The sequence below is a fragment of the Rhinatrema bivittatum genome, chromosome 1 (assembly GCF_901001135.1).
Source record: "Rhinatrema bivittatum chromosome 1, aRhiBiv1.1, whole genome shotgun sequence".
In the NCBI taxonomy this organism is placed as follows: Eukaryota; Metazoa; Chordata; class Amphibia; order Gymnophiona; family Rhinatrematidae; genus Rhinatrema; species Rhinatrema bivittatum.
The window spans coordinates 778,068,931-778,096,734 of record NC_042615.1 but is presented as its reverse complement, the minus strand read 5'-3'; the positions used below and the strand labels follow the sequence as shown (position 1 = coordinate 778,096,734).

General features: G+C 42.6%; 1 protein-coding gene across 1 annotated transcript in view; it reads right to left on the bottom strand.

Moving 5' to 3' along the window:
- Positions 1-11,005: 11,005 nt before the first annotated feature.
- Positions 11,006-27,804, bottom strand: part of MEX3C (mex-3 RNA binding family member C) — a 28,863-nt gene continuing 12,064 nt past the window's right edge. The window contains exon 2 of the mRNA XM_029579972.1: positions 11,006-13,868. Coding sequence (XP_029435832.1) covers positions 12,661-13,868 — 1,208 coding nt within the window. The 3' untranslated portion in view covers positions 11,006-12,660. The remainder of the gene's footprint in view (positions 13,869-27,804) is intronic.

Genomic DNA, 27,804 nt, shown 5'->3' with positions numbered 1-27,804 from the left:
CAGGAAGATCACAACACCCCTGGTATCAGGGATAGGGCACTGAGTACAGGAAGATCACAACACCCCTGGTATCAGGAATAGGGCACAAGTTCTAGTCATATTGACTGATCACATTACTTTTTTTTGTCAACTACCAACAGTTTCCATTTCCCATCCCCCCAACCATCACCTCAGTGGGAACCTTGGTAACATCAATAGATAAGAGGGCAGCCAGCCAATAGGAATACATATTCATTCTTAACTGACCTTTACTGACCTGGAAAGTGTCAATTTGTATCATTTTCTGTTAGTGCGCACTAACTCCCGTTAGTGCGCACTAACTCCCGTTAGTGCGCACTAACACGATTTAACGATTTTTAATGATAAATCGTTAGAATTTCTATTGTATTGTGTTCTATAACGATTTAAGACGATATTAAAATTATCGGACGATAATTTTAATCGTTGAAAAACGATTCACATCCCTACTGTAGATTGCTCTTGGCCAAGTTCACCACCCATTCTAGTTCCTGTAGTAAGGAGATCAACTTGCATGAGACTTGAAGGCTCTCTTCAAGACTCTTGGCGTGAATCCGTTAAGTATGGGTGAACCAGAATGCCAACCTCTCTCAATACTGCCGCAACCACCACCATAACCTTGTAGAGGTTCTGGGCGCAGTGGCCAACCCCAAAGGCAATGCTTGAAACTGATGTTGCCCCAAAATAGTGAAATGCAGAAAATGTTGATGCTCCAGATGGATGGGAATATGAAAGTATGCCTCTGACAAACCCAGGAACATCAGAGACTCCCAATAGTACTGCCATTATTACTGAGCGTAAGTTTTCCATGAGAAAATGAGTCACCTGCAAGTGACGGTTGACTCCCTTGAGATCTAGGATGGGGCAAAACGAGCCCTTCTTGGGCACAACAAAATAATGGAATATTGGCCCATATTTTCTTGAGATCTGGGCACCGGAATTACAGCCTGCAGACTGAAGAGTATTGACAATGTACACTCCACTGCTTGCTCTTCTGCAGAGTACTGCAAGGAGATACCATGAAAAAGTCCTGAGGAAGACTGAAAAACTCCAGAGAGTAACCATCTCTTATCACCTCCAGAACCCATTGGTCTGACATGATCTTGACCCACCACTACCCGAGCCTGCATCCCTTCTGGGCTGCTTAGGATGAAAGGACCTACCCAAAAGGCAGTCTTCTTTTGACTCTGCCTTTTGAGCTCTTCTGTAGGGTCAAAAGCGTCCGAAATCCCTGGCACAACTTCTCTTGCTGAAGGAGCACGGTGTCTGCTTCTTATCCTCTGGTAACAGAGGAACCTGGGCCTCACCACACTTACTGGCTACTTTTTCCAGCTCACTCCCAAACAAGAATGATCCCTTAAAGGGCAATTTCATAAGATTAGACTTTGAAATTGTATCAGCCAACCAATTCCTGAGCCATAACTGATATCTGGCCATTATTACCATAGCCACCCTCTGGCTGAAGTGCGGATGAGGTCGCAGCCCGCATCCACCAACAAGGCAGCTGCCTGTTCCATCACTGCTCTGGAATTCATGCCAGATTCATTGACTTCCTGAGTAAGAAAAGTAAACAAGAGCGAGCCACCAGGGAGCAACAAGATGCTATCTGCAAATTCATTGCCATCGCTTCAAAGGCCTGCTTAAGGATGGCCTCAATTCTTCTATCTTGTGCATCCTTCATTGTTGCTCCCCCTTCTATAGGCATAGTCATCCGCTTGGTGATGGCATACACAAGCGCATGCATTTTCAGAAAACACAACTGCTCTCTCACAGTCGGATCCAGGGGTTATAGCCCTTCTAAGGTTTGTCCTCCTTTAAAATTAGCTTCTGGGGCACCCGATTCAAGATCAATCAATTCTTGAATAGTCTACATAATAGGGAAGAAACATGATGCTTTACATAAAGAAATCAAAATGGGATCTTTCTTTGGCTCAGACATGGAATCAGCCCCCGGTACACCCAGCATCTTCACTGTCTAGGAAATCAGCTGGTAACTCATCTCTATGAAAGAAATGCAACGTAGTTCTATACGGCTCCAGCCCAGGAGGAATTTCCCCATCCTCCAGGGAGTAAGGATCGGCTTCATCATCCATGCCATCCGGGTCCCTATGACCCATAGCAGGTCTAGAATTACTCCGATGCTTATCCGCAGTAGTAGGTGGGTGGGAATCTGCAGTATGCGATTGACTGGGGCCGACTGCACATGAAGAAAGGACTGCAGCCCTTGAAAAAATTCCACGCAAGAAAAGGCAGAGGGGTCCATGCCCAAACCAGGGGGCGCCAGGTCTGCACCCACTGAATATCTTCTCCCACTGAAGAACCAGTTGGAGGAGCTCCAATTCCAGGCAAAACCTCTGGCAACTTTTTCTATTCCCGCATCATGCTGGAAAGGGCCAGGCTTAGCAAAATCATGCAGAGACAAGTCTCCTCGAGCCTCCAAAACAGTGCTGACACAGGTTAGAGGGAATGCCCGAATATAGCAAGCAGCACAAATGGTAAGGCGCTTAGGCTTCTTTGCTATCAGCACCACAGTCACTTAATAGCATGCTCTAAACAGACATCTGAAAAGTGTACACCCAGCTATGGTCGAAATTGGCACTCGTAAAAATTAGGCACCCCAAAATTAGGCAACTAATGTAGTATTCAGTTAGGTGTCCAACTAGGCGCCCTAAAGTGCACCATTGTGCGTCCAACTAGGTGTCCTCATGCGCCCAACTGAGCACCCAGCTAGGCAGTCTGTTGTGCAACACGAGCCAACGTACCTTAAGAGGGCAGCCTTACGTGCAGAGCAAAGGCACGTGAATGTTACCGCGTCCTACCACGTGGCAAAAAGACAGGCCTAGCCCAGAAGGCTGCTCGAGTCCTCCAAGCTCCCCCGGAGGCAGGAACATTGGATCGGTGTGCTGAGCATGGAGACCAGAAGGGAGAAGAATCCCTAAAATCAACTCTTTATGCCTTTTTTTTTTTTTTTTTAATACTCTTACCTGAGCTCAGCCCATCCCAGCCAAGTTCAGAGTCCGTTTCCAGCTGTGGGGAGAGAGGGCAAATACCTTCACCGCCATGCTCTGTTTCCTGTACCCACTTGCCTTTCAGCTTTATTTTATTTTTTACAGCTAAGTCCATGCCGGCAAAAACCAGCTACTAGACCAAGGCACTCATCTGAGGGAAGAATTTTAAGAAATCTCAGGAAACTCAACTGAGGGAGAGACCATAAGGTATCATCACAGGAGAGCAGGGCAATAAACCTTTTTTCCTTTCTCCTTCTATAAAAAGCTTTAAAGGCAATCCCCAGTAGGGAGATGCACGTCTACCATCTGCTGGAGACAGAGAATACTGGTGGGATGTCGTCTATGCAGGGGCATATATACTGTGACATCATCTTTGCTCCAGCTCAATCTGCTGGTAGAAGTGCATAACCCATTGGTTCTGGATCCACCTATCTGAATACTTTAAAAAAAAAAAATCAGCATTTTTGTTGCAGGTTAATAAACTAATATTTATGTGTTTATGGATCATGTGTGTGCAAAATCTGTCAGGTGTATCCCAAAGGTTGAAAACTACTGTCATTCACTATACCTGACCTTGGGCTTTTTCCTCTTGTCCTTGCATCCTGTGCTCATTATCCCATGCCTTCTTAAAATTCTATCATTCATTGTCCTCCAGTGGGAGATTATTCCATTCGCCACACTTTATTTAGTAATATTCCTTCATCTTATTTCTGAATCTATTCCCTTTGCACTGCAAGATGCATGCTTTTTTGTGCATTATATATACCTTTAAATTATTTGAATGCATCTTCTCATCTCTGCTATTTTACTGTACACATATTTGTATTTTAAGTTTAATTTCAGGCTTATGATACAGACTTCACCCTTTTGGTGGCTCTCTCAACTACCTCTACTCTGTTTACATCCCTTTTGGATACACAGCCTCCAGAATTGACCACAAAATTGGTAAATATAATCAGATATCCACATAAGTTTTATAAGCATGTCTTGTACTTGAAAGGATTAAACAAATGTTAGCATTCAGTGAAACAAAATAGCTACCAGACACCTTCCAATTATTGTAATTTTATAGATTTTGTTTTGTGTGGTCTGTCTACAATACTGATCTACCCAGTGTAAGCTTTTTGGATTGGCAGAACATAAATCTTTTTAAAATAATTAAACTGGCCTTAATGATTATATCATCAAGATTCCTTATAGTCATACAGCACTGATTGTATCTAAGGACAAATACCCAGAAGCTTCCAGAGAAGATCACTTAGTTGGCCCAAGTGAAATTAACTACAGTGCAAATTCCACCGAGCAAGGATCAATAGTGTTCTAGAAATCAGTAGTAGTAAAATATTTCATGGTCTTAAAAATCAGCTATGTGGTAGCTATGATAAGCATTTTGTAATACCTGACAACAGAAGTCACCTTTGAAGATCTCTATGGACTATGTACACCTATCTCTAAACTGTGGTTTTCATGTAAAAGTATTGTTTCCATAGTTTCAACACATCTGACACACTTATAAAGAACATTAGTTTAAAAGAAAGTTCCATGTGCTAAAGGCATAGTGAATATACATGTTGAAATTATGTATACGTGTTACTATTTAACAGTTTTTTTATACCGACCTTCATAGTAAATAACCATATCGGATCGGTTTACATTTAACAGGGGATATAACTGAAGGAAACAATTCAGGTAAACAATAGATAACAATAGATATGAATAAGTCAAAGTTACAATCAACTGGAATCGAGAACTTGGAAGCTTATAATAAGCTGGAAGGAAGATGAAGGTAAGTAATAATAATAAATGAATACGATAGTGAGAGCGGGTTAAAGCTTGAAGGTGCTTTAACCTGGAGGAGCCAGAGTCCATAGTTCATGGAGATAAGTGTCTAAAGGCCGGGTGAAAGTGGAAGGCCATTAGTGATTGTCTGGTGGATCGGAGAAGGCTTGGTGGAAGAGCCACGTCTTTGAGAGCTACATAAGCTCTCAAAGCAGTGATTCTTCACATGATTGACATACCGAACACATGACCATCATGCTACTAGATATAAACATATACCCTGGTAACCACAGGAACCCCCTTGACCCCCAACAATGGGTGCAGAGCAGAATTAGAATATTTCCCTGTACAAATCACCATGCAAAAAAAAGATTCTAATTCTGGCTTCATCTTAGTAACTGCAACAGAAACACCCTCTATCACCAGGTGCATGGCAAAACACAAAACATGCAACAAACTCGCCATATCATAGCAGCACTAACGCCAAGGACTAAAATAGCAACAGCCCTACCTATGAAAAGGCAGCAGTGTAGCACCAATACATATCCAATTGAGAAAACACATTTAAGAATGACACAAACCCCTACATGTTAGTAAAAAACTTACCTCTGTCAAACAAACACACAAACTGACCTTCACCAAATACAGAAGAGAGCACAAATGTGGAGACACAAACTGGAATGAAAACTCTATAAAGCCACTCTGCATGTAGCGCAAAATTGAAGAAGAACTAGAAACAAATATATTTCCTCCTACACTAGGCAAAGAACAAAAATATAAGACACACATATTCCTAAAACTTACATATTATGGATCTGGCACCCCATCATCCCTCACTTCTCCCAATTACTCCCTTTCAGTCACACCTCTGCCCAGCATTCCTAACCTCCACATGCATCCTCTTCCCTGTGCTCCCTTTTCCACTACTCGACTCTCCCTATCCTGTTCCTCCCCAGCTACCCCTGACCCACTCTTTCCCACTTCTTCCTGGTTAACAGCCCCCACACTCTCTCACCTCTTCCTGCCCAGCATCCCCAACCTCCTGTCCCCTCCACCACCCACAGGGTGGAGAGCATCAGCAGCATCACTTCCAGACCCATCGTGGGAGAATAAAGTTGGTGTCCCGTCAGGCCCAGAAGAGTAGGAGCTGGTGATGTCTCACTCTGATCTAGACTGAAGGAGGAAACAGCCTCCCACTGGGCCAGAAAGAGGAAAAGGATGCAAGAGTAGCCTCTTGCTAGCTCTGTAACACCTCACAGTTGGCCCAATAAGAGAAGTTAACTGACTCCCACACCAGCTGAGGAGGAGAGGACAGCCACACCACTATTCTAAAAGATCGGTTGGGATTGACATAATATATTCATGTCCCTCCATCAGGCCTTAATGTTTCCTCCGTTTCTCCCTATTCTTTAAGAATAGGGTACAGCACCTTTTAAGCTCAAAATTTGAAAAACCCTAGACCATAAGAATTGCTACTCTGGGCGAGGGAGTCCATTACAGCCAGCACCTTAACTTCTAACAGCAGCAAATCCACGTCACAAGTTCCTGACTGAATTCCAAATAGTAGATATATCCCATACTGCTAACACCCAGGGATAAGCAGTGACTTTCCTGAAGTCTACCTGGTTAATAGGTTTATGATGTGAGCATCGTTCTCACAGTTGTCCAAAGGATGGTGCTGAACAGCAGTGAAATGCACCTGTTGAGATGTGAATAGATACACATCTGCATTATTTACAATCAAGAAGAGGCCCTCTGCAGGAGGGAGACAGTCTGCTTTGCTCAGGACTCTGGCCTTCCCTGCATCTTTGCCGACGTCATCTAGGGACCGACTGAAAGACATCTGCTGTGGAGGGATGGGCCACTCCCAAAGGGTGTCATCCCTTAGGGAGCAAGCAATTTTTGTTGGGAAGACTACTCAGTCTGGGGTGGTTTAGGAAGTAGGCAGTTTGCTAATTTTGGGTGTCTACCTCTTGTGAAGAGAGATGGTGGATAGGGTTATATTTGTTACAATAAATTTACAAAATGTGGAATACATTATACTTTTGCTATATTTGAGATTGAGATATGTATTTTGATCTTATAAACCATCCTGGGTCTTTTTTGGAGGACAACACACATGAATAAAGATGAGATTAGTCATAAATACCTTCCAGAGCATCTCTACCACTTTTCACAGGCTCAGAAATTAGCTCCCATTATTCTAAAGACGTCATTTTAAGTGTATCTGCTAGAAATACTGAAGAGCTAAGCTCCCTGCACAGGTACATGTAGGCTGATGTCAGATTGAAATCTGACTCCATCTCCCAACTGCTATCAGGAGTACACTATACCCATTGGTCCTGCTACACGCTAGGAAAGTGTAAAATATGCTCCTGATCAGCACTTATGATCAGAGGATGATTTCTTACTCAAACTACTATCCTTTAGAGCAGTGGTTCTCAACCTTTTTCCCATCGTGATACACCTGATGGACAATACTCCCGTGTGGCACACTGCATTATAATCAACGGCAAAAATAAAATACTGGGCCTTTTTTTTTTTTTTGTAAAGAATGACAAGGGAAAGAAAAGTGCTCTTTTTGAACAGAAATTACATAAACAGTAAACCAGAACAGCACCAGCTTCCAGCACTCAAAACAGTAACCACTTTACCTAAGAAAAGGCAACACTGAAAATATTACACCAGGCCGTAAAACTCCAATACTCCTCCTATTAGGAGAGTTGAACAAGTCAAGTTGCTACAGAGCCCTACACAGAAACCACATGCCAGTAGAATACCTCCTGAGTCACATGTGCAGACTCTCACCTAACAAAGAATAGAGAGACCATAAAGCATAAACAGAAACATGCAGACTAAAACTGACCTGGAAACCACAAGCCAGAGACTTTGTATGCAGTGCAAAGGAAAAAGAATCACCAGTCCTCAAAACAAATCAAGCAATATAAAATGAATAGCAGTAATACCATACTAACAAAAAGAAGAGATTTCAAAACAGCTGATGAATGGAATTAAAGACTCAGGTCAAAGATTTCCCAGACACCAATAAAATATTTCAAAACAGCAAAGACCCAATAATTAAAAAAAAATGCTCTGCACTCCATACATAGGCTCACAATCACACACGCTTTCTCATTTATATACACAGGCTCTTAATCATACATATACATGGGTTCTCAGTCACTTACATACATGCTGAGACACACACACACACACACACAGGATCTCAATCACACATACAGGCTCTCAGTCACTTATATACATGACATCTCACACACACACAAACATATGCTCGCTTGCCCCCCGCCCCCAACTAGTGGCAGCAAAAGCCTCCTCCTTTTCCAGCCCTCGCAGCCTGGAGAAAGGACAAATCGGCCGCGGGGACTGACATTGCTGCGGGCCGATGCTGCAGCACTTGCACTCTAGCATGGTCTCTTGTTCCTGGGCACGCGGCTGCTGCTCACCACTTCCTCTTCCGGGCCGCAGGGGGGGAGCAGGGTGAAGAGACAGCTGCGAGTGCCACCGCCTCCGGCTCTTCCTGCTGCCTTCCACTCAGGATATTAGCATTGCATGCCTGGGCGGAGGAAGATCTCTCATCCTGCTGGGGGCAAGGGGCGTTGCTGGACCGGTGGGGGACCAGGAAGTGTGGCAACACACCTGCGTGTGCTTGAGAACCGTTGCTTTTAGAGAATACAGATTGATTATAACAAGATCTTGTGCATTTACAGGGGCTGCTGCAGCAACTATGTGGAATTCACCACTGAAAGTTTGAGATTGTAAAATCACTACTATAAATTTAGGCCTTTAACAGATTCTTTTTTTTAGGACATCCGTTTGTATTGCAATGGAGTGCAGTCAGTTTCCATGCTTATTTATAAAACCATGGGCTCTTATTTTATGATGTTCAGATGTTGTATGGATGAACTGACCAGAGGACCTGAAATGTTTTTGGATAGACATTTTTATATCCTTTTAAGATATATAGGATGTTCAGATGTGTGTGTGTGAACCGAGTAATAGACCCAACAAGCCTTTGGTAAATTTTTATATTATTGGGTATATTAGGTGCCTTTTACTACTAGAATAACTTGGAAATGTTTTTGTTACTGTGTTTTAACAACTCTTGGCAATTTTTATTACATATTCACTGTGATTTATATTTTGTAAAACCCGTGGTGCCATTTTACATTTATTGTAATTAGCATTTCATTTCACCCAGAGATCTGGACAGGCAAACAAATTAAAAACTTTCCCCACCCCACACACATCTATGGAGAAATCCTACATCCTGCAATCACTGGATTTCTGTACATATTGAGAAGAGTTTTCAAAAGTGATCTAGCTGGATAACTAATGATATACCCAGCTAGATCCCTCAGGATGGAAACAATGCTCAAAGTGGCTAAAAAGTGCCCACAGTTTCATAGAGAGATTCATTCCCAGGTGTGGCTTAGGTTGAGACAGTAAACTGCACAGAAATCGCATTTCAAATACACATGCATGTTTTATCCCCATTCCTGTCTACAGAAATAGCAGGTGTTAAGTATATGGGCACTTTTGTGCAGGCATACCCTACAGTGCATCTCCAAAGGAAGAAACTACCTGGGTAGTTTTCACTGAAAATGACAAGGTGTAACATACAAAAACTGCCTGGACACCCTGAATTTAGGTGGGCTACTCAAAATTGCTCTCATTATATGGTTGCCCTTTTACAGAACAGAATGGGAAGACAGCTGAATACAACATTCTTAGGGACCGATGTAATAAGACTCACTGTGAAATCCGCACTAGTTGTCTGCATATATATATATTTTTTTTTAGTGCGAGCAATCAAAGCAGATGCCTCCACAGGGTGTAACAAAGGCTGCACGTTTAAATGAGATGCCCGCAGAAAATCTGCGCCGATTTTGAAACCCATGCGGAAAAGCGTGCGCAAACATGTACTCATGGCCCTGTGTAATAAGCTGCGCACAACGGGCGTTGAAACCCCCCATTAACGTGCTGACCCGCGAATAATTCGCGGGGGGGTGGGAAGCACTCCCCCTTACAGTAAAACTAAAGAAATTAGTGGTCTGAGAGAATGGAAATGAAGGTGGGTAGAGCAATTTCATCCCCCTTCGTATTCTCAGACCGTGGCAGCTGTTCCAGAGGAGGCCGGTAGGCACGGGTAATACAGCAGAGATTTTTTTTTCTGCCAACTCACAGAATGAAACATCTGGAAAAAGTGTAGGTAATCCATAATTACCCCAGAGCTGCATGGACAATCACACTAAATGCCAGCAAAACCAGTTTCCAGACACACGCTTTAACTTAACTCCTTGTCCTGAGCCAGGTGCTAAAACCCCCCACACTAACCGAAGCGCACCTTACCGTGAATAGTTAATTTGCCTCATCTGCATGCATTAGAGCTAATCCAGCTGCATCCTAAGCGAGTTTCTGCAAGCGCTTTTCCCACACTGAATACATTACATACTTACTTACCTAAGGCTGGCATGGAGAAAAACACGGACAGAAACTCGCAGCAGCTTTAGTGCTGCTTATTATACTGGCCCCTTAGAATTTAAGAAACTGATTTTCAATTCTATTTAAAAAGAAAAAGTACATCCTCTGTGTACAATAGTACTTCAAAAGTGCATGCAGAAAGTAGTAAAAAACTCAGCCTGCATCACTTAATCTGATTTAAGTGACTGCCCTTATGTCTCTCTAATCTTGCTCCCTGGGAGCAGTTTTTCTACTCTGTCACAAATGACCTCACAGTGGATTCAAGCAGCACACATTTACTAATGTGTCACATGAAGCAATCAGATGATATTGTTTGCAATATAATTTGTGACGCCTCCAAATTGGCTTCTCTAAGGCATGGAATGTACCTTTGAAAGAACATTAGCAATAATAATAAACAGTAATTTTGGTTGATACAGGACAACTATTACTACTTGCAGTGTGTACTTCCGAAATGCTGAATAGTACAGCTTTCTTTCATCTGACTTCTTAAGGTGTGGGGATAGGCTAAAATAAAGAATTAACAGGGCAACTCAACTTCCACCACATATACACAAAAATATATACCCCCCCCCCCTCCAAAGATCATGTACAATAAACTTTGCTATTTTTGTGTGTGTTGGGGGCAATCTACTACATCTGGCCCAAAGGGTCAGGGCCAACATTAAAACAAAGCAACCAGAAAACATTCATGTTAATGGAAACAAGTCTTTATTAAGGAACTTTTAATATCAGAAAAATAAAACTCTTATAATTCTCTTTACAGCAAATATATATCAGTGCTCTGGCCATCATAAGTTAAAGGCCCTTTATCATAAAATATATGGTTTTTAAACTTTACTCAAATTGAATTTATAATCCCTATGACCTCTCTACATATACATAACAAAAGTGTAGTAAAATTAGCAAATACTAAACTATATTGATAGTTTGTCATTCTTAGTTTGTGGTTTATAGAAATAGTACACGCATCTAATGTATAATCGATTCCTTGGCTTATTAGTTGCAGTGTACGATGCAATACAATACAAAATACATGCTTTGTGAACATTCGTTCATACTACAAGACGGCAGCTAGAGATTAGGTTTCAATACTGACATTTAACTATTCTACAAGCAATTAGCATTAAAGTTATGCATTACATCATAATATGCCATCAAGGCAACTCTTATACTTGAAAAAAAATAAAAACCGTTATTTGTAAACTTTTATACGAAATGTAACTCTTCAAGTGGAAATAAAAAATAAAATTTCTATATATTTACTAGGTTCAATAAACATAGAATTTAAAGTTGTTATACTGACAAAAAAAACCTGTTTTTTTTTTGCCACGGGAAAATGTTTTCAAAAAAATAATTAGTAGAAAAAAATCCATCAAGAAATCATTATTGTACTTTTGATCTGAGCCCAGATGTAGTAAAGCAAGAAAGGCATCCCCACAGGTTGCAAAAGTAAAAAAGAAGCATGATGAAGAAAGATCATTCTTTGTGACCGGACATTTAAGCTTTGAAATGTAATAAAAGTTACTGCAGACTGTCGTCACAGCTGCTATGAAAAATTTTGGGAGGGCACACAGCTACCCTGTCCCCACTTTCCCTATGATTGCTAAAATAAATTCTCTCTCTCATGTGCAAGATGGACTGAACATAAAAACTGCTTCACATTAAGTCCTATACATACTTGTTCTAAAAAAAAAAAAAAAAAAAAAAAGTAAATTTTAAGAGTAGCTTCATTAGACTAATGAAAGGAATGTGAGCATCCTTATTAGTCAAAAGATATACACTTCCCAATGCCCTTGTTGAAACAGGAGAAGTCATGCTAGCAGATTTCTTCCCCCTTACATTAAAGAAAAGCAGTGGGTAGCATACACAATTAAATGAAAGAAATCTACAAATACTGCAGAATTAGGCAAAAGTTGTTATAAGTTAAAAAGGAAAATAAACTTTTACAGGACTGGCAGCAGAAACAAGGCAGCACTGGAAGTTATCTTGATAAACCAAAAATGGCATAACCCTTTCTCAACACATTTTTCTGTGTTAGAACTAGCAAGGTCTCCAATAAAAGCGTTAACAGAGCATCTAATGCAGTTCTTATGACAGTCATAATTATGTTTATAGGCATTAATTTTTTCAACCTTAATCTCAAAACTATAAACTGGATGTGTTTAGCAAATCAAAGTGGATCAGAGGCCAAAACAAGGGTTTAGTGTTATAGTAGCAGCATTTTAGAAAATAAATGGATGAACTTTAGCCTAATCCCAAGAAAGCCTAATAACAGTTATAAGAATTTGTTAGGAAATTTAGTAAGAGGGGTCTATTACACCCATGTCATTAAAAGTTTGAGTCCACAGATCTAAGAATGGATTTGGATTGCCTGAGTAACAGCGGTCTGGCAGACAGGACACATTGGTGTTTCTCTTTCACAGATCTCGTTAGCACATTCAATGCAGAAGAGGTTGTGGCCACATGGAACTAGGGCAGCAATGACTTCATTTTCAAAACATATGACACAGTCATGCTTTCGTCTCGACTCTGGGGGTGAACTTGAGGTGGAGCCGCCATTGGAAGAAGAGTAGCTGTTGCTACCATTGGAAAAAGCAGGGATGTAGATTGGAAGGCCAGCCTGATTGCTCATACCAAGTGGGTCACTTCTTACCCTCCTGGCAAGTGGATGTTCCATACTTTCAAGGAACGTTGGTGAAAGACTTCCTCTGCGTTGAAACTTCACGTTAGCTGCAGGATCGCCACCAAAACCAGAGTGTGGATTTGCTGGTTCAAATGGTGCCCAGATGGCTTGGGAAGGTCCTGGTAAGGAGTCGAAGGCAGGGGGATCAACCACCAAATCTTCTGATCCTAAAGATTGCATTGTGTCTCCAAACCAGAAGTTTCCTGTGCTAAATGGGCTTGTTGGGCTGAAATCTGCCAATCTATTGTTTCCAAAGAAAGAATCTGTGGAACCACTTCCTAGAGAGCTAGAGCTATCATTTCGATAATTGGAAATCATTCTCGTGCGACCAGGAGCTGTTGGATTAGTGCTCAGCCAAACAGAAGCAAGGTTACCAACTTCGAAGCTTACATCTGTACCATTGTAATGGAAATCATTTTCTTCATTAAGCTCAATGTAGTTTCCAGTGCGCATAGCGATATGCATTTCTATTTCTTCACGAGCTCGATCTACATTTTCAGGCATTCCTGTCACCTCAAAGACTGGTTCCTTGTCTCTGCTAGGAGTTACTATGTATGTATGTGTCTGCTGCTGGATACGTTTGATGGTAGCTCCCTTAGGTCCAACCACTAGTCCAACCACACGGTAAGGCACCCTGACCTGAACAGTGGTCTGACCCGGCAGGTTGGGTGTGCAAGGTGTATTCCCAAGAGTAGGACCATTTTTGTTGCGAGATGCTCTGATCATGGAGAAATGTTCAGCAGCTGACAGAATCTCTCGTTTGGCCATGGCTACATCCTCTTTCCGTCCAGTGACGACAAAAACTGGTTCTTCTCCACGGACAGGTGTCTTAATGTAAGTGTTTGTCTTGGCTCTTAGTGCTTTGATTTTGCAACCTATGTAAAAATATGAAAGCAGAAAAAAAAGTCAACTTTTTACAATATTGTGAAATTGAATTAACTACCCTCTCTCTGCATCCCCACCGACCATTTGTAAGTCAGACTCAAGCAACAATGCACTGCTATGACACAGAATAAAATTCTTCAGTACCGCTTTATGACTAGTTCTCTAAAGTCTGGAGAGTTTTGTTTTTTCATTTAATGAAAACTGGTAGATAAATCAATTTTTATGGATGCCACAGACCATTAGGCACTTGATTTCTGCACTCATTTCTGGATAAGACAAGATGTAAAGAGCTCCATTGCTATTTAAATACTAAGGTTAGACAGAGAAAGTATTCCCTAGTAGTTACTAGAAATGTGAATCGTTTTTTGTTCGTGTTGTTCTTCGGCTGCCGCTGGAAATGTCGTTTTTTGCGGTTCGAGATTTTTCTTCTGCGAAAAATCAGTTTTTCGGGTTAGCGAGCACTAACGGGAGTTAGTATGCGCTAATAAAAGCCATTAGATTTTGTTACTTTGTTAGTGTGCGCTAACCTGAAAAACGATTTTTTGCGAAAAACGGGAAAATCCCGATCGTTTTTCAGGCTCCCCAAAACATGCCGAATTGGACAATTTTGTTGAAATTTTCCAATTCGGCAAAAACGAATGCACATCTCTAGTAGTTAGTATTCTAATGGAGGTGTTGATTGGATTCTCTGATGAAGGATCACATTCCTGGGAAGAAAGGGCAGACTGTCATACCTTCAAAATAGCACTTGAGCAGCTCTGGAAAGCCTGATTGATACATTAATAAACTCAGGAGAAAATGGAAAAGAGGTGGCCTTGTGACAGTCTTCACAGTGCCAACCCAGTTCACAAATGGCTACGGGCCCAGAATAAATTTCCAGCCTGAATCAAAATGGAGGCCTCCAAGTGGTCAACCTGCCAGGATTCCTTTCACTGGATTTGGGGAAACCTGTTCACTCACCAGGAACCCATAGGAATCATCCCAAGATATCCCCAAATGCAGGCTAGCCCAGGCAGAGAAAGCCCTAGAGTTCTGCCTGGGCTAGCCTGCATTTAATAATAAAAAAAAAAAGTTCTGCAGGAAAGAATCATGGCGATCGATGCACAGGCAGTGAGGTCTGGCTCAAAGTGCACAGGATTTGGGTGGAGGGGAATGACCACAGGTTCAGCAGCCACATGGCAGAGCATGTTAGGGTTGCTGGCTCCATGAAGAGCCAGCAGCAGACCAACACCGCAATACCTTCTACTGAACAAACAGGAGAGAGGGAAGCAGGTAAGGAAGCCAGAACCGAAGGCTGCAGAGAAATATGGATACAGGAGTTAATAAAAATAAGATCTAAGGTGTGCCCAGCTTTATGGATGGGGGAAGATATGATTTGTTTAAAGCCTATGGCATGGAGTGCGTTAAGAAAGGTTTCACAGGACGATGAAATGGGGAAGGAGTCTACATGGAGGTTGTAGTCTCCCAAATTGATGGCTGGGGCTTAGACGTTGATGTTATCAGAAATGAATTCAATGAGAGGGGAGGGGTTGAATTCTAGAAGGCCAGGAGGGGAGTAGACAAGGCAGATTTGTAGTTCCAGGGGATATGTACAGACCAATCACAAATCGGGGAGGGGGGGTGTGTGTGTGTCAATGTTCACAGGTATGATGAGTTTTATATGCTTTTAACTGCTAGGAGGAGGCCCCTGCCTCTTTTCTTGGGTCTCGGCATGGTGAAGATTATTGTATGAGTGCGTGGGGAGCTGATTGAGAATGACAATGTCAGAATCCTTGAGCCAGGTTTCTGTGATAGCGCAGATTTCCGGTTTGCAGTCGATTAAGAACATAAGAACATGCCATACTGGGTCAGACCAAGGGTCCATCAAGCCCAGCATCCTGTTTCCAACAGTGGCCAATCCAGGCCATAAGAACCTGGCAAGTGCCCAAAAACTAAGTCTATTCCATTTTACCGTTGCTAGTAATAGCAGTGGCTATTTTCTAAGTCAATTCAATTAATAGCAGGTAACTGACTTCTCCAAGAACTTATCCAATCCTTTTTTAAACACAGCTATACTAACTGCACTAACCACATTCTCTGGCAACAAATTCCAGAGTTTAATTGTGCGTTGAGTAAAAAAGAACTCTCTGATTAGTTTTAAATGTGCCCCATGCTAACTTCATGGAGTGCCCCCTAGTCTTTCTACTATCCGAAAGAGTAAAAAACAGATTCACATCTACCCGTTCTAGACCTCTCATGATTTTAAACACCTCTATCATATCCCCCCTCAGTCGTCTCTTCTCCAAGATGAAAAGTCCTAACCTCTTAAGTCTTTCCTCATAGGGGAGTTGTTCCATTCCCCTTATCATTTTGGTAGCCCTTCTCTGTACCTTCTCCATCGCAATTATATCTTTTTTGAGATGCGGCGACCAGAATTGTACACAGTATTCAAGGTGCGGTCTTCACCATGGAGCGATACAGAGGTATTATGACATTTTCCGTTTTATTCACCATTCCTTTTCTAATAATTCCCAACATTCTGTTTGCTTTTTTGACTGCCGCAGCACACTGCACCGACGATTTCAATGTGTTATCCACTATGACACCTAGATCTCTTTCTTGGGTTGTAGCACCTAATATGGAACCCAACATTGTGTAATTATAGCATGGGTTATTTTTCCCTATATGCATCACCTTGCACTTATCCACATTAAATTTCATCTGCTATTTGGATGCCCAATTTTCCAGTCTCACAAGGTCTTCCTGCAAGTTATCACAATCTGCTTGTGATTTAACTACTCTGAACAATTTTGTGTCATCTGCAAATTTGATTATCTCACTCGTATTTCTTTCCAGATCATTTATAAATATATTGAACAGTAAGGGTCCCAATACAGATCCCTGAGGCACTCTACTGTCCACTCTCGTCCACTGAGAAAATTGCCCATTTAATCCTACTCTCTGTTTCCTGTCTTTTAGCCAGTTTGCAATCCACGAAAGGACATCGCCACCTATCCCATGACTTTTTACTTTTCCTAGAAGCCTCTCATGAGGAACTTTGTCAAACGCCTTCTGAAAATCCAAGTATACTATATCTACCGGTTCACCTTTATCCACATGTTTATTAACTCCTTCAAAAAAGTGAAGCAGATTTGTGAGGCAAGACTTGCCCTGGGTAAAGCCATGCTGACTTTGTTCCATTAAACCATGTCTTTCTATATGTTCTGTGATTTTGATGTGTAGAACACTTTCCACTATTTTTCCTGGCACTGAAGTCAGGCTAACCGGTCTGTAGTTTCCCAGATGGCCCCTGGAGCCCTTTTTAAATATTGGGGTTACATTTGCTATCCTCCAGTCTTCAGGTACAATGGATGATTTTAATGATAGGTTACAAATTTTTACTAATAGGTCTGAAATTTCATTTTTTAGTTTCTTCAGAACTCTGGGGTGTATACCATCCGGTCCAGGTGATTTACTACTTTTCAGTTTGTCAATCAGGCCTACCACATCTTCTAGGTTCACCGTGATTTGATTCAGTCCATCTGAATCATTACCCATGAAAACCTTCTCCATTACGGGTACCTTCCCAACATCCTCTTCAGTAAATACCGAAGCAAAGAAATCATTTAATCTTTCCGCGATGGCCTTATCTTCTCTAAGTGCACCTTTAACCCCTCGATCATCTAACGGTCCAACTGACTCCCTCACAGGCTTTCTGCTTCGGATATATTTTAAAAAGTTTTTACTGTGAGTTTTTGCCTCTACAGCCAACTTCTTTTCAAATTCTCTCTTAGCCTGTCTTATCAATGTCTTACATTTAACTTGCCAATGTTTATGCTTTATCCTATTTTCTTCTGTTGGATCCTTCTTCCAATTTTTGAATGAAGATCTTTTGGCTAAAATAGCTTCTTTCACCTCCCCCCCTTTTTTTTTTTTATTATTTATTTATGAATTTTTTACAATCATGCAACAAAAATTCAAAACGTACATATATTCAATATTCTAATTGAACATTTTATAGGATCAGGGTCTTCACGTAAATTTATATTCAAATAAAAATAAAAAGAAGAAAACATCTTGTTTGACCCTATTTCCTGTTACAAAACAATATTTGAGGAGCCTAATTTAGCAAAAAGAGTAATAAACTATAATCAATAATACATAAATTGCAGATTACAGAGTATATCTCTCTTATTTACCAATTTACCTGGAGTAACATTATGAAGTACTATCCTCCTTTGGTTTCTTGCATTCCTCCAAAAATTTTTCCAAATGTTCTGGGTCGTAATAAACATTTTTTACCCTCTTTATACATGATACATTTGCATGGAAATCTGACCATTATTTGAATATTATATGTTCTTGCCATATTTGCTAATGTTATAAACTTTTTGCACCTCTGCTGTGTGTCTTTTGAGACATCAGGGTAGACCCATATTTTTTGTCCCAGGTAGAGGGAGGATCTTTTTAACAAATAATTTAAGTATTTTGTCTCTATCTGATGATAAAGCAAACTTTACTAATAGAGTCCCTCTTTCCTCTACCTGGGAACTATATGATGTCTCAATCAGATCGGTTACATTCAATGTTATTTCCTGTACATCTGGGGAGGATGTTTTAACTCTATCTTTATTTATGAAATAAACATTTAGAACTGCTGGAAAGTTATCTGAGGATATTTGTAATATCTCTGAAAAATAATTTTTCAGCTGTTCTTTTAATGAGACCATTTTACATTTAGGGAAGTTCACCATTCTCAGGTTAGAGTATCTAATTTGGTTTTCCAAATTTTCAACTTTCTTTGTAATTAACATTTCGCCCTGAATAATAGACGATTGCACTTTCTTAACAGTACTAATTTCATCTTCAACTTTTTTTAAAGTAACCCCATAATTTGTAACCAATGGATTTATATTTAGCAGGACATCTTGCATATCCTTGATATTCCCATTTAATTTCGTTATATTATTTTGAAGCATATTAATCGATTGCCATAACATTTCCATAGTCACTGTACCCTTTTCTATTACTGGTATAGATATTAATTCCTGGGGGTTTGCCAAATTCTGGTTGGATGCAGTCCACGAAATGGATTGGGGACTTCCTCCAGGTGTTTCAGATCTCTTGACGGATCTACCTCAGACATGAAATACCTCCTGCTCCAAAGGGGGAGTTTCCTTTTCCCCTCTTACTAGCGGAACTTTCATGTCCCTGCCCCCCTCAATCGGACTCGATTGAAGAAACGAATACCGTTCCTCTACCAAGTCTGTTGCAGTGACATTTGTGGCACTGGCAGGTGATATAGGTGTAATTGGGGCCCCGGGACTGAGAGTCACTTCTCCCAACAGAACTGAGGTTTGCTCACCTACCGGATCTGTAGCGGGATTCTCTGGGGTCAAAGTCTCCGTAGTTGGGTAGAATGTTGTCAGCGTTGTTTGTTTGGGGCTCGGTCTGGCAAGGGTTGAGGGTTCTTGCCTAACTTTGCCCTTACGCTTCGTGTGCGGCATCAGAAACTAAACAATCTGGTACACCAACAAGCTGCACATTCCACACAATAACTGCAATTATTCCATAATTCCTTGGGGTGGTGTAGGGGACAATTGAGCGTAGAGAGCTGCCTCCCGGCCTTCTCTGGTCTAAGCCGGTCAAAGCCGCGCGCCCCTTTGGAGCGTGCGGCTTAGGCAGCGCGCCGCAACGGCGGGGCGCCGCTTGCCCTTTGATCTTATAGGGCACGGGCTTCCCTCACGCCGCTCATGTCGCCTGGTCCCGCCTCCTTCCCTCTCCACAGGCTGGCTAGGTCTCTCGAGCTCTGCCAGGGGTTTCGAAGGATGTTACAGAGTAAGGCTCTCCGGACTCACGCTCACTTGAAGCCTCTCACCACCTCTTAGGCTCCCCTCACCTCCCCTTTTAACCATGGTAGGTTGAGACAACTAGGCAAAATTGAGTTTTGTTTTTTGCTATGAGGTGAACAGCAACACTGTTGGTAGATCCCATAAGCTAAGGTTTGTTGGCCACTGACTGCTGTACAGACCACTTAAGTGGTTGAAACATTCTGCTCAGTGATTTGTGTGTTGGAGATGCATGGCCTAAAGGGCAGCCTGATTTGTCTTTGTCCAATGCCAGATTTTAGGGCTTGACAGAGGTACCATGATCCCCCTCTTTTGCTTGATGACCTAAAATATGACGACCTGGTTGTCAGTTGAATCAAGATGCTTTGCCAAGGCTGATAGATTGCTTTCAACTTTAGAAAGCTGATCTGATAGCTGTTTTCTTGAATAGTAGAGGCCTTGCATCTGAAGAATTCTGGTATGCACTCTCCTCCCAGTTTGGTGGCAGCATCTGTTGCAAGAGCTACTTCATAGAGGAGTGCAAACTCTTTGTTTCATAGTTATGATCTACACCATAGACGAGAGAGGTTGTGTTAATTGATCCCATTGGGAACGCAGACCTCATTGGAGGTAGTAGATGTGAAGACAGGTCAGAACCACTTGTAAGACCACTGCCATATATCCAAGAACCACTAGGAGCCACCTTGTAGATGAGTAAGAGAGCAGATTGCGAATAAGCGGCATCAGTGTTTGCTTGGGAGGCAGGAATGTTCTCTCTTGTATCGAATTTATGCAAGCTTCGATGAATTTGAGACTGAGTGGGCTCAACTGATTTCTCGACTTTGATCAGAAAACCTAAGCATTGTAACAAAGCTATGGTTGAGCTCAGAAAACTACTTTGTCCCTTGAGTTTGCTGTGATAAACCAATCATCCGGATACAGGAAGACTTGTATTCCTTGGTGATAGAGATCAGTTATTACTGTGAGGCATTTCGTAGAGACTCCCCGGGGCTGACGAGAGGCAAAACAGAAGTACTTTTTACTGGAAGTGAGAAGAATCCAACTGAAAGCGGAGACAGCATCAATGGGAAGGGTGGATGAGAATATGAGCATAGGCATCCTTCAGATCCAAGGTACACACCCATCCGTTCTTCTGTATAAAAGATATGAGCTCCCTTGGCATAATCCTTTTAATTTCTCTTGGAGTATGTATGTGTTTGTTCAAGCATCTTAAATTGAGAATGGACTGCAGCCCCCCCTTTTTTTTTGGGGGGGGGGGGGAGGGATAAGGAGTTACTGGGAATAGAATCCCAGGGCATACTGAGATGATGGAACTGGTTCTATTGCTCATTGCTGGAGAAGTGATTGCACTTCTAGTTGAAGGTGTGGCAAATAAGATGGACCCTAATGGAGTACCAAACAATGTGGGAGGGATGGAGGCTGGGAGAAATGCAACCAGTACCCAGACTGTAGAATTTGAAGGACCAGGTGCCCTTGATCTGATGCGACTCCTCCATAAAAAGTTGATTTCTTCCTCCTACTGGGAGAGTCAGAAATGGATTGTTCTTGGAGATCAAAGACTAAGTCCTGGTTAGGTTTCTATTGCCAATGTTCTCTTTGATGAAGCCTGGTCAGAAGTGGCTGCTGGGCTGGAAAGGGTGGTAGTTGGTATTGTTGAAAGACCAATATGACCTTCTGTGGAAGAATAGTTGCATGAATGGATAGAAGTGGCGTCACTCTAGAGAGGGCAGTTCAGGACTGCCCTGCTACATTCTGGTTCTTAATCTGAGGACCGTCTCACAGAGCATTTCACAGAAAAGACAGTTACCTAAGCAGGGGAGGTGCACCAGTTTTGCGGATGTCCTTACAGATGGCACTCACTCTAAGTCTGCCATATATCTAACCCCAAGAGAGGTGGATGAAGTACATGAAACTGATTCAAAGGATTCGGATACTGATCGGTTAAGATGGAAAAAGCTCTCTTCAATGTCTAGAATTGGTTGTGGATAGTAATTGCCTTGCTCTATGGTAGGTAGGAAAGGCTTCAACTTCTGAAGGCAATCATGTGTGTACTGTACCATCCATCAGTTCTACATGGTAATGCAAGCAGCAACACTGCACTTAAAGAAAAAAAAAAAAGCACAAAAAAAACTCCCAAGAAAACCTTTTCTGTCAGTTATCTAGAAGCTTGTGGTATTTTCCAGCAGAGGAATTTGAGTGAATGCAAATATTTTTCGTTTTCTTCATGGCAGAGTCAACTACTACAGACTGGTGAGGCAGCTGGATGACACTAATGGCCTGATTGTTGGACTCTGAATTTGAGGTTTAAATTCCTAGTGGTTGGGATGACAAATGGGAGTCTCTCATTCTGATTTGTAGAGCACTGAGAATGTTGTGAATTGGAAGGGCTTTTGGTTCAGCTTGAAGATCCAGTATTTGAAGCAGCCCCAAGAGCTCAGATTGGGGTCTTTTGTCTGCAGTCATGGATGCCCAGTTCAGTATCCATTTTTTCTACAAACTTAAAATAGGTCAGTTTCTCTGGAAGTAAGGTGTGGTCCGGAGGGTCTGGAAGAGGATAGGAGGGTATTCCAGTAGAATAGTTATCAGAGCCGAAAGGTATAGGGTTGCTTACCCAGGATTCCAATGATGAAGGTGGTAAGCCAGGAGGGTGTCTGACACCTCTGACTTGCTTGAATCCAATGCAAGAGACAATGAAGAACTGAGTAAGGGTTCTTATGATGAATATACCCTTATGAGTGCTATCAGCACACTGGTCTACGGTATCACTGTAGCAAATGTGGAGAGGAGAGGCTGGAATGTTCCTTCAATCTCCTTGGTCAGAGAAATAAAGAAATTCTGCAATTTGGTTGAGTGACTGATATTTCCCTGGCCTAGCATAGGTGGCAGAACATCCTTTTCTGAAACCAGGATAGGCTCCTGCATGAGATAAGCGGCCTGTTAGAAACTGGTGGCACTACAGAAATCAGTAAATCTGCACACGAAGTCCCTTTGCCACTAGTCTAGGCAGAGTAAGTGATCTGGTTATTGATTAGTGGCAAGGGAAACCTAACCCTCTCTCCCACTGATCTAGAATGGGCAGCTGTGAGGAAAAAACAGCTTGATAAATCAAAGTCTGAGGTGGCTGTATTGATGGGGTAGAATGTTTGGATGGATCTTTAGAGACGTGTGCTGAAGAGTCCCGGTGCAGGCTAATATTGCATGGTGGCATTGGAGCTGCACCATGAGTTCTTGCACTGTGCATTGTGGGATCATATTTGGAGGCTGCAGATTTGCTAGGCATCTGTGCATAATGTGCACCAGAACATTGTATGCAGTGTTTCATGCTTTGAGTGCCTCGATGTGCCATGTACCACTGGCATTAGAGGAAATTGTGTTTCACGAGTTGACGTATTGTGTATCACCAATGCTGTTGGCGCTGACAGTGGAGATGGCTACGCTGATGGTGCTGGTGCACTGCGCTTAGAATGCTTGTGTGTTTCTTCAACGCAGGCTGTGATGGTTTCAACGATTGATGCCATTTTGCCTTCTATGCCTGGCAGCTAGTGGAACTTGACCCTGTGGCTGCGGCCTGAGCAGACTGGGAGGTTTTAGAAAAGCTCCTGCTCAACTCCTTTCCTGGTGAAGCAGACAAGGCTGCACTGCAGGTTGAGGACCTACTGTGACTCGAGAGATTTACACAGTTCCTCGGTTTTAAGAATCCTGAACCTCTGAAAGTGTGGAGACATCCATCTGCAGGAATAGCAAATCTTTCCTCAATGATCAAAGACGAGGCAGTATGAATGTGAATACTCAAGTGGAATTACCACAGACTGATTCCCCATTAAGAGATCTATCTGGTTTCCTCGAAACTACACAAGAAGAACAAGTAGAAAAAAAGAGGGACTTTAACAGTCAGATTTATGACACCTACAGAGAGCCAGTGCAATAAGATTGTTTCTTAGAAATCACAATAAAACATATTTGGGTGAAAAAATTTGGGTCTTTCCCGACATAGTGAGATCCACCCAAATGTGTCGTAAAAAGTTTTTGGCATTGTGTTCCAGAGCTCGCCAGTTGGGAGCTTTAATAACTATAAGATCTCCTAGTAAGTGTATTATGAAAATGAATGATGTATGATAATGTCTTCATGGATCCTGATCAGTTACAGATATTCTTAAAATCACGTGGGAATATTGGGGAGGAATCCATTAGAAATGCCAATGTGTAATAAGTACTGCAATTTTTCTCTTTCCTGATTTAATAGATATTTTTAGTTTGATTGCTCCAGTTTCCTTTTGTTCTCCCTTATTTGCATAGTGACTACAGGGATAGGCTAAACACACATATATTGCTTTTGTTAAAGATGTTCTTTATTGGAGAAAATATTTGTAATGACCTTCCCAGGAAATTCCATGACATGTTTATACTGTCTTTAAATATTATAAAACTTAAAGATTAAATATATATATAAAAAAAAGAAAGCAGTAAAGAGCTGGCGCAGAGTCTCTTGGTGGTCCTTGAGCTGTGCCACTGCTTCTTGAATCTTTTAACCGAAAAGATTATCCCCCACACAGGGCAGGTCAGCCAATCTGTCATGTACCTCTGGTCTGAGGTCTGAAGATTTCAGCCAGGCCAATTTCCTTGCACTGGTACCAGCTGCTGACACCCTGGAAGCGGTGTCAAAGATGTCATACGCTGATCGTACTTCATGCTTGCCAGCATCTAATCCTTTTTGTGCTAGGGCATGAAGCTGGTCCTGGAACTGCAGAGGTAAGGCCGCAAAGTCTTGAATCTTTGTGAACAAGGCCCTATTATATTGGGCCATGTAAAGGTCGTAGGATGCAATGCGAGAGATGAGCATTGATCCATGGAATATCAGTCTTCCAAATGCATCCAGGAACTTCTGATCTTTCCCTGGGGGAATGGATGAATGAGGTTTGGAGCGTCTGGCCCTCTTTTGGGCGGACATTTCAACCACCGAGTGATGATCCAACTGAGTTCTTTGAAAGCCAGGGGCCGACTGAACTAAGTAGGTGGCATCTGCTTTTCGATTAACAGGTGCCACCAAGCCAGGGTGCTCCCAGTTTCTCTTCAAAAGATCCAAAAGGATGTTATGAATAGGAATGGACATGATTTATTTTGGAGCATCGAGAAATTGTAGAAGCTCTAGCATCTGGTGTCTAGAGTCTTCTTCTGTTTGAAGCTGGAATGGGACCTTTTCAGATATCTCTTTTACAAAATTAATAAAGGACAGGTCCTCTGGAGGAGAACACTTCCTTTCATCAGGAGGGGAGGGCTGTGAAGGTAGATCAGAATCCTGGGACGAATTGTCGGTCCAAGGATTATAAGGGTCATCACCAACTCCCAAATGTTCTTCCAGAAGGAAGTAACTGAGTTATTCCTGAAGGCCCTGGCCTGGGTATCGATGGTCCCGAAGGAGGAATCGAAGGCATCGATGGAGGCAACGACGGAGGCACCGATGGGATCGGTGACATTGATGGATGTGTCAGGGGCGGCATTCCCGAAGGTGGAATGAAGAGCTGTGTTTCTTCAGCTTCCTTCGATGACAAGGGAATTGGCGAGGAAGGAGTCTGGTCCCTCGGATCCACCGGTGGAAAGGCACAGATCAACGGGCATCGATGGAAGTTGGAAACCCTGGAGTGCTTTGCCGATGGCCTCTTGGATCATCAGATCCAATTCCTCACGGAAACCTGGGGCATGAATACCCAGTTCCGGAGTAGGAGGTAGCACTGGCGTAGCCGGAGGGTCCACTGGTGAAGGTGGAATCACGGATCCCGGCACCTGTCCAGGTGGGTAATGCCTCAGTGATCCAGAGACCGAAGAGGACGAAGCTTTTTCTGTACGGGGCTTCTTTGTTGGAGGCTCAGACGATGTCAATGGTTTACCGGTATCGATGTCCTGAGCTTTACGATGACGGTGTCTATGTTTTTCTCAATGTTCACCCCGATGTTTTTCTTGAGGGGGGGTGGGGGGGACGACAGAGGGAGTCGACACCCGTGGAATCGTCGAGGCCGGTCGGGTAGCAGCAGATTCCCGGTGCTGGCGCGACATAGACGGCACTGGTTGAGCCTATGTCGAAGCTATCGATGGCGTCAGGGTTTTTGGCCGAAAGAGGAGACCCATCTTATCGAGCCGAGCCTTGCGACCTTTTGGTGTCATTTGGGCACATTTGGTGCAAGTAAGGACATCGTGATCAGCCCCCCAAGTACATCACACAGACAGTGTGAGGGTCGGTGATGGGCATTGTTCGAGTGCAGTCGGGGCATGGACAGAAACCAGGTGCCATGGCTTCAACAAAATTTAGTCGCAGTGCGATCGATAGGCTGTGAGGGAAAAACTCGACGGGAATCAACTGCAAACGGGCAAAAAACTTACCATTCGACCGCAAAGTAAAGAAATCGATAAGGGGACCCCTGTGGGGTAAAATTTTTTGAAATTTTTTTTTTTTTTAACAAAAGTTCCGTGAGGAAAAATCCTATCAAGAATCCCTGAAGAGCTCCTTAACCCGCATGGCTACTGCTGCATGGAAAAAGAAGACTGAAGGAGGACCCCTGCTGGCTGCAGGGTTGATGCTATGCTGGGCATGCCCAGTAAGTGCCAATCAAAGTTCTGGAAACTGACAAAAGTGTTCCGTGATTGGGCTCTATTCTGATGTCACCCATATGCGAGGACTACCATCCTGCTTGTTCTGTGAGAACTCTTCTTATTCCCCACGTCACCAATATATTTTCTATTTCTGTTGCTAATCTTATACCCTGCTGCAAACCACAACTACCATCAAGTTCACCCTCCCCTATTCCTACATTCTCTCACCTGCCATTCTGTCCTCTGCACTGACCACTGCTCTTGAAATTCAAATTTTTCTTCCCCTCATTCTGCCTTTTCCACTCATCTTGACACTATCTCATCGCTGTCGTTATCGGCAGAACTCTGTCTTTTGTCTCCATATTCTCCTGCTCCTTTTACTTTCAGCTGGGGATATCAACCTAAATCCTGGCATTCAAGGCAATCTTCCCATATCAAGCCTTAACCCCTCCAATCTTATCACTATTCCCCGTCTCCCTCCCTCTTCTCTTCCTTTCTTGCACTCCCTTTGGAATGCAAACTCCATCTCCAAGAAACTTGCCTTTAATTCATTACTTTTTTTGCACCTCATTCTCTTCATCTCCTTGCCTTAACTGCTTCAGTTGTTGCTCTGAATCATTGAGGTTCTCTTTTCTCCTACACATCTCACCTTGTAGGCCGTGGTGGTGGTGTTAGACTACTGCTCTCCCCCCCTCCTGCAGTTTTCAACCTCTTCTCCCATCTAAATCCCACTCTTTCTTCCTTTGAAGCCCATTCCATCCACCTATTCACTCCACTACCTCTCCCCGGTAGCTGTCATCTATCAACCCCCTGATGAATCTCCCTCCTACTTTCACTGACTGACTCCTGGCTTTCCTTCTTTGTTGACCCATATTTCTAGTTCCTTATCCTTGGTGCCTTTAACCTCCATGTAGTTGACCCCTCTAACTCTTATGCCTCAAACTACTCTCTAACTTCATTTGATCTCCAAATCTGCTCCTCCACCTCTACTCACCAGCATGGCCACTGCCTAAACCTAGTCTTTGCTTCCAACTGCTGTCTCTCAGACTTTGCCACCTCAGTTCTTTCTATCTCAGACCATCATCTGATAACTTTCACATTAAACCACCCTCTCCCACAGACTCATTCAGTCACCACTTACACCTTTAGGATTCTCCAAGCTGTTGACATTTGCATCTTTTCCCCTGCTGTTTCATTTCTCCTTCCTCTACAACTTTGTCTGAATCTGTTGATGAAGCAGTTTCTGCTTACAACACTATACTCTCTTCAGCCTTAGACACTTTTGGCCCTCCTCTTACCTGTCCTGTAAGGTGACTAAACCTCAGCCTTGGCTCACCCCTACAATTTGCTACCTACATTCCTGCGCCCGCTCTGCAGAACATCTCTGGCTAAAATCTTGTGCCCTTGCAGACTTCATACACTTCAAATTCTTGCTGACCACTTTCCCGTATGCTATTACACTTGCCAAACAAGACTATGTCCATCTGACGAACTCTTACATCCAACCCATGCC